Raw genomic sequence first — 7,810 nt, forward strand, 5'->3', positions numbered from 1 at the left:
AAACCACTATTTGTTTTAATTTATAACCACTACCTATGATTCCATTCCCCTTTTTCTTGAAATTTTTAAAACCTGCTAAAATTAGAGCAAACTCAAGTTAGGAAACGACTTCCAGGAAGACTTATGAGAACTTCTGTGGAATTTTTCCGTTCCTTCTAACAGGGGAACCTTGGAAAGGAAAGCTCTGCCCAGCCGGGGCTAGTAAGGGGCACTCTAAGATATACCTTTTAATCTCACCTTTTCCAAGAAACCAGTTTCTGCGGAACCACTTGCTCTTGTAATTGAAACACACTTGGAGAGCAAGAGTGGAATGGGTAGCTTTAGCTTCATAGTACTTCACACTTAAAAGGTGTTCATCTTTCCTGGAAGGGGCCTCCAATGTTGTTCTTTCTGCCTGCTCCTTCTTTACTCACAAAAGTTGGGACAGACCTCACATCTGTTGATTTCAGCACAGCTTCACTAATTCCACCTTAGAAGGCTTTAGCCTCTACAGAATTCTAAGTACAGTCCCAAACAGAAGGAATATTTGCAGTCAGGAATGTTAACTACTTACTTTCCTGTTTCACCTACCTTATATGTAACTTTAAGGTTAATGAATATGCAACTAATAAGTCTACAGCCATTCATTTCCTAAAAATCTATTCAAAATGGCATTTTATTGATTTTTATAAAATTCCATAGTTTTTCCCCTGGAAACTCTATCCCTTTGTGCTTTCACATTGATATAAACTAGACTGTGGCAAATATCCTGTTTAACAGAACATGAGAATACATTCCCATTTTCCAATCAGTAAGAATTTGACTCTTCCTGTTTCAATGAGCCAAATTAAGAGAAAAAAATGCTAACACTGGCCTGTAGCAAGAGAAACACTAGCCATTCCAGTTTGTCAGCCCTCTCTTTTTGGGCATTTGACCTCTTGGGCTAGAAAAGGCAACTTGGAGCCAACATATTCTAAATAATCTAAAATTTTTCTTCCTCCTCTTTTTTCTGTGCCTTATATATTAGCTTTAATAAGAACTCTGATAACTACCTTTATTAATTTTTTACTGTGGAAAATGTCAAACACACAAAAGTAGAGAGGAACATAGATAATGAACCATCATCTAATCATCACCCAGCTTTAACAATTATCAACTCAAGGCCAACCTTGTTTTATTGGTATCTCTAATGCACTTAACATCCGCTTATTATCAAGCAAATTCCAGATATCATTTCGACCATAAATATTTAAGAACGTATCTCTAAAAGTTAAGGACTCTTGTTTTCAACATGACTACAATACCATTATCCCAATGAATATCAAATATCAAGTCAATTTTATAATTATCTGGATTGTCTCGTAAATGTACGTATTTTAGTTTAGTCATATCAGGATCCCCAAAAGATCTATATATCATAATTGGTTGATGTGTCTCTTAGGGCTCTTTAATCTATAGGTTCATCTTCCATTTCTTTCTTTTATCTTGGCGATTCATTTACTGAAGAAACTGAATTATGTGTCCTACAGTTTCCTACAGTCTGGATTCTGTTGACAACTCTGTGGTGTAATGTTTCTTGATAGATGGTGTTTTCTATAGATTAACAATGTCTAGAGACACTGATTTAGGTTCAAAATTGTGGGAAATATACTTCATAGGTGGTGTAGGATACTGCCATCAGGAGGCACACATCTGGGATGATAGAGACATATGAGTAAGAATTTTTGCTAATATCTTCTTTTTTTATTTTATTTATTATTTTTTTTTAGTCACAGAGAGAGAGAGAGAGAGAGAGAGGCAGAGACACAGGCAGAGGGAGAAGCAGGCTCCATGCACCGGGAGCCCGACGTGGGATTCGATCCCGTATCTCCAGGATCGCGCCCTGGGCCAAAGGCAGGCGCCAAACCGCTGCGCCACCCAGGGATCCCGAATTTTTGCTAATATCTTATGTTTGCCTTAAAACAGTGTGTGATACCTGATATATGAAAACACATATATGCTAGACAGTAATTTAGTGTACTAACACTAGATTGGATGGTGAATGCTTTACCACTGTCATTAGAAAGTATTAATTATTTAGACAAATCTTCAGTAACGTCTACCTTATTTTTTTTAAGATTTTATTTATTTATTCATGAGAGAGACACAGAGAAAGAGGCAGAGACATAGGCAGAGGCAGAAGCAGGCTCCCTGCAAGGAGTCTGATATAGGACTTGATCCCAGTACCCTGGGATCGCGCCCTGAGCCGAAGACAGATACTCAACCACTGAGCCACCCAAGTGCCCCACATCGACCTTATTTTAAGTGACATCTTGTAGATACATAAAAAGATTAAGGAAACTAGGTCCTTGAACTCAAGATCATATAACCATCCTCGTGAGAAATACAGATGCATAATCATAAAAACATAAAAAAACGACCATATGTGCCAAATTAGAAGTCTGTACAGATACAGTGGTAGTTAACAACCTGGAGAATAATCATTGTAACAGAGAAGTGTCCAAAAGCATAGAATGAGCTTGTCCTTAGGAATGTGAAAGAGTTCACCTGTGCTTCATAATTCCATTCATCATTGGGTTCACATACTTGATTCTTTCAAAGTAAATCTGAATAACATCTATGCCATTCACCTAAAAAAAATATTAACAGTTTTATTGGTTCATCAATTCTTCCAGGCAACAAATATCTATTGAAAGTCTACTAATGTTCATTAACTACTTTGTTTTGGAACAGCCTTCAGTGAATCATCCAGTACAGTTCCACTCTGAAGCCCCATGAAAATAACAGATTGTCCCAGGTAAAATATGAAGCTAAGAAATCAAGAATATACTAGTAGCAGACATTTCTAATCTGTAGCTCAACAACAAATATCTCCACATTTTAGTCACTCTTCTAGGTTCTGGGAATATGGGCAGGATTCAGGCTGGGTCCTGCTCCCCAAAAGAGTTCATAGTCTAACAGGCCACCAATCATTCAGAAGGATGATTACAATACTAGAATGGTGCTGAAAATATTTCCTGTTTTTCTTGCTGCTTCCACAAAAGGAACCCTGAAAGAGAAAACTCTAGCTAGCTGTTAGTACTTAGGCTCTAACACAGATTTCTCACCTCCCTTTTCCCAGTTAACAACTTTTGATAAAGGGATTGTCTTTCTTATAACAGGACTCCATTTAACCAGAAGTGAGAGGAGGAGCTCCAGTTTCAGAGCCCTTTAAACTGTCTGTCCCAGGAAGGCCCTTGAATGTTGCTGCAACATTACAAACTGCCCGTTCTGCTCTTACACAAACACACACACACACACATTTATTTGATGATTCTTAATATAAAATGTTGAAATCTTTATAGTTCTGTCAAATGAAACCATATAAAGGAATTCAAAATATTTATAGCCACCTCCCATCACTTTAAGAGTTAATAAGCTCAACAGTGATTTGCTAAAACAAAACAGATTTCTTAGAAAATATAATACATTAGACATCCAGGGAATATGTATCAAGCATAACAGTATCACCTTTATTCCAACGTATCTTTTTAAAACTTTTTAAAGATAAGAATAGGCACTTATCCCATTGGGAAAAGGAAAATAAACATAGCCTTTACAAAAACAGCTGAAAACAAATTTCTGCCTCATATTTGAAAGTCTTAATTATCTTTGATCAATGCCATTTTCTTTGGGGTAGTGCATGAGCTGAAAGATTCATCTATTCATTTTTTGTGCAATCATCACATAAATAATTCATGGGTGCTATATACTGATTCTACAGGGAGAAAATTCTAACTGTGCATCAAACCCTTAAAGGATATAAGTCATAGACATGATTAGGTTTGTTAGCTCTGTGTCAAATATTTTAGCCTGAATTTTTTTGATTTCTCTTTTAAAATGAAAGGCTTTTTGTTTTGGGGTTCTTTCTTAAGTTTTCCTAGACTGAATTCCAAGAGCATATATAACAAGAACTGCCCACGTGAATTTGATAACTTAAGTGTGATAACCGTAAAATGTTCTGCTACAACTTAGAAATTCAAGCCTTGGAAGTTTTACAAATTGTATAAAGATATCTAGGCACTGAAGAAAATTATAGCAAGTGAAAGAACTCAATTCAAATGTTTCTGAATAAAATACAGGAAATATTTACAGGCTAACAATTCTTAAAAGTTGATTTGTCAAATACATAGTTCAAAAGTCAAAACATAAGATTGTGCATTATTATCTCTAAAAATTCTACATATAGGTTAAACCTCCCAGGTATTTGTGGCAGCATTTCAGATGAGGGCAGTTTTACATATGGAATAGTTATAAAGTATAATCCAGTTCCCTTGCTGTTAGTTTTATATTTTGAAAAATCTGAGGTTACCAAGAATATCTATGAGTCAATTTGGATTATTGTAACAGGAAAGGTTGTATAGGATTTAAAAGTTTAAAAAAATAAGACATATTGCTCTGTACAAAGAAATAATTTTTAAAAAACATTAGATGATTCTGTATAATTTACAATAGGAAATTATAATTGGTTTTTAAAAGTTGATTTTCTCATTCCTTTGACAACATTAATTTTTGTTAACTAAAATATGTATTTCATTCAGACATATTTGTATATGGCAGATATTTTTTAAAAAACAGTGGCACCAAAGTTACAAAAAAGGCAACAATTCACCAGTGCATGTGTTCTTTTGAAAATGTTAATGTGCAGAATACCAAAGGATTTAAATTAGTTATTATCCACTTATATTTATTACTGGTCTATAGAATACTTTCTAGATCTTAAATGTTATATGTAAAAGTCCCCCACCTATACTCTCTTCACAAAATAGGCTCTTTCTCAACATTCCTGAGAGAAGGAGTTCCAAGAGGAATCTAGACTTTCAAAATTTCTTAATAGAGTGCATAAAAGTGACTCCCAAAGTCAGCTGAGTGACACACACAAAAAACTATCAAACTATCAATAATGATTAAAGATGATATATACTTAGCTGCCCTATAAATTAGGATAATCTTTTAACCCCTCAATACCCACTTCATGAAGTCGGCTTTATTTTTACCTACTTTTTAATATGGTTGGGACGGAACACAAAGTTTCAAGACAGACTTAAGTATTTTACATGGCATTCCTGGTTTCAACAAAGTTAGCAAGGCAATGTATGAATTTTTAGTTTGGCACCAAAAAGAGTTGGTCTTCTGACACAAAATGTTTATCCTAAATCTTTAAGAGAGATTGTTCAGGGGTTCGGACAGTTTAAGAAGTCTGTAAAAGGGGATCCCTGGATGGCGCAGCGGTTTGGCGCCTGCCTTTGGCCCAGGGAGTGATCCTGGAGACCCAGGATCGAATCCCACATCGGGCTCCCGGTGCATGGAGCCTGCTTCTCCCTCCGCCTGTGTCTCTGCCTCTCTTTCTCTCTGTGACTATCATAAATAAAAAAAAAAAAAAAAAGAAGTCTGTAAAAGCTGAGTAGCAACACGGGTTCCTCACTGGATTGGGATGTAATCACCATATAAATTCCACTCCTATGGTTACTGGTAGTCAGGAAGGTTAACTGGAATGTCACAAAATTCAAATATGTGAAATAACTTTCTTTCAAAGACTAGTTTATATTGAGAAAACCATGGTTGCTCTACAGTATTAAGAAATGGGCAATGGAGTTGGAAGCTGAACACGCTAAATTACACTCGATGAATACAGTTTTCATGACAGTATGTACATATCAGGATATGTTTGGCTAACAATACTTTCCCAAGAAGATACTCAGTGTATAAAGTAATATAATCTGAAACTACATTTGGGCTATATGGGAAACGGCCATTTCAAATATGCAGCAACAAATGACCACTGGTCAGAATTCTTTTGAAAATGAAATCATAAAAAAAAAAAAAAAAGAAAATGAAATCATGTACGTATGGGTAAAGAAACTTCTGAAAAGGGCAAATTAGATCACATTACTGAACCGAAAATTGTTGCCCACTGTGGAAAGACCACAAGATGTAAAATTTCTTAAATACTTTAAAAAAATATATAGATCTATATCTATCTGACCTTTAAACCAATTTCCATCACGAAAGGGCTTGCTAGCAAGGTCTAATGCTGCGAATGAGAAAGCAAAAAATACAGATGCCACACAACCAAGATGTTCAGATTTTAAAGGCCTTCACTCCAAAACAAACCACAAGATTGGTACCAAGAACACGCACGCGCGCACACACACACGTGTGTGCAATGTAATAAACTACAGCATCAACACACACACACAAAGGGCTGGGCAAGCAGTTAAGGCACCTTTAAAAAAAAAAAAAAAACATGTGGTTTAGGATTTAGGAAATCTGTTACAGTGCTACCAAGCAGCAATTTTGAAAGCATCTGAAAAACGTGCAAATTGTCTGAAAACTGTCTGGCAACCGAGACAGTTTGCAAGCGTGATTCAGAGGTCTGCCAAGGAAACAAAAGAAGCCCCCCTCCTCTCCCCGTGAGACCGCAAAGGAATGAGAGGTGCTCCGGGCACTATGTATTCTAAGATAGGCGGAAAGCAGAAGTCTGTGCAGGAGCCGTACATACTAGGGATCGCTCTGTGGCAGGGACGCGGCCACGGAGTTTCCATTGGTTGGGGAACCGCCCAGCTTTAGTTTTTCCAGATATTCGGCATGCACGGGCTTGTGGCACTGGAGAACCTTGATCGCATCTTCGATTTTGAACCACTCTCGCTTCCTCCCAATGCTAACCGAATCTTCCCAATCCTCCAGAATCTCAGTGACAGTCAGTACGTACACGTACGTTCTGTGCTTGCGGTCTTGGTTCTGCTCGAAAATGCCCAGGAGCCGGCCTAACTTCCCCTTCACTCCCGCCTCTTCGTACACCTCTCGGACTGCTGCACCGCCCGGCTCCTCCTCGGGCTCCATGCCCCCGCCCGGCACGATCCAGCGGTCCGGGTACCGACTGCTACTCACTAACAGCACCTCGTCCTCGCGCTCGCTCCGGAAGCACAGGCACGCCGCTCGCTTCTTGAACCCCTCCGGGTCGTAGGTGCGCGTCTGGTTCGGCTTGCACTTCATCCTCTGGGCCGTCCGCTCCCGCCGCTCGCCGCCGCTGCTGCCTGAGGTGCCGGGGACAGAAAGAGCTGAGTAGAGGTGCAAAGAGAGAAAGCGCTCTAGCCCTGAGTCCCAGGAACCCGAGGAGAGATGGGGCTGGGGCGGGGGCGGGGGCGGGGGCGGGGGCGGGCGAGGTACGTCAGTTAGCTCGTCCCTCGTGCGGGCCGGAGGGTCCCGAGCGCAGCCGCCTGAGCGGACGAGGCGCCGCCGCCCCCCGCGCGCGCCGCCGCCCCCGCGCCTGCCGCCGCCGTCGCGGCGGGTCTGCCACTCCGCACACAGCCCACCCGCGGCTCCTGTGGGCGTCTTTTTCCCTCCTCAGCCGCCCGGCAGGGGTTGAGGGAGGTGAGGCGCATTCGCGTGCGCGTCCGCGTCCACGTCCACATTCACGTGCGCGTTCACGTTGGAGGGCGAGGGGCGGAGGCGGGGGTCTCGCTGCTCCCGCAGCGCGTGAGGCGCCTCGGGCCCACTGCGCAGGCGCCCCGCACCTCCCAGGCTGGGAATCTCTTTCCTCAGGGAGTTCAATTCCCGCGCTGTGACTGTGGCCGAGATCGTTTCCACGTGTGCCTTTGCGTGGAACTTGGCTGTGGCGCGGCCAGACCTTTCTCCTCATCCTCCTCAGCAAGTTGCATGAAACACCTACACTTATTTTACAGACGATAAGGTCAAGGGCATCATCATCGCCCCATAATGAATGCTACTGACTTACGGTTTATGAGGGCCCGTTGTCGTCAAAATGGTCCTCAGTATTCTTGACAAAGCA

General features: G+C 40.7%; 1 protein-coding gene across 2 annotated transcripts; it reads right to left on the minus strand.

Annotated features, from left to right (window-relative positions):
• Positions 1-2,085: 2,085 nt before the first annotated feature.
• Positions 2,086-7,341, minus strand: LOC140597535 (diphosphoinositol polyphosphate phosphohydrolase 3-beta). Of its 2 annotated transcripts, XM_072746410.1 has the most exons (2): positions 6,521-7,254; positions 2,086-2,609 (listed from the first exon to the last, which is right to left on the minus strand). In XM_072746410.1, coding segments are annotated over exons 1-2 (495 nt in total). In that variant the 5' UTR covers positions 7,015-7,254; the 3' UTR covers positions 2,086-2,608. The 2 variants fall into 2 exon arrangements, with proteins under 2 accessions (XP_072602511.1, XP_072602512.1); XM_072746411.1 differs by lacking the exon at positions 2,086-2,609 and having other exon boundaries at positions 2,616-7,341.
• Positions 7,342-7,810: the final 469 nt, after the last annotated feature.

The sequence above is a fragment of the Vulpes vulpes genome, unplaced genomic scaffold, assembly GCF_048418805.1.
Source record: "Vulpes vulpes isolate BD-2025 unplaced genomic scaffold, VulVul3 u000000769, whole genome shotgun sequence".
Taxonomy (NCBI): Eukaryota; Metazoa; Chordata; class Mammalia; order Carnivora; family Canidae; genus Vulpes; species Vulpes vulpes.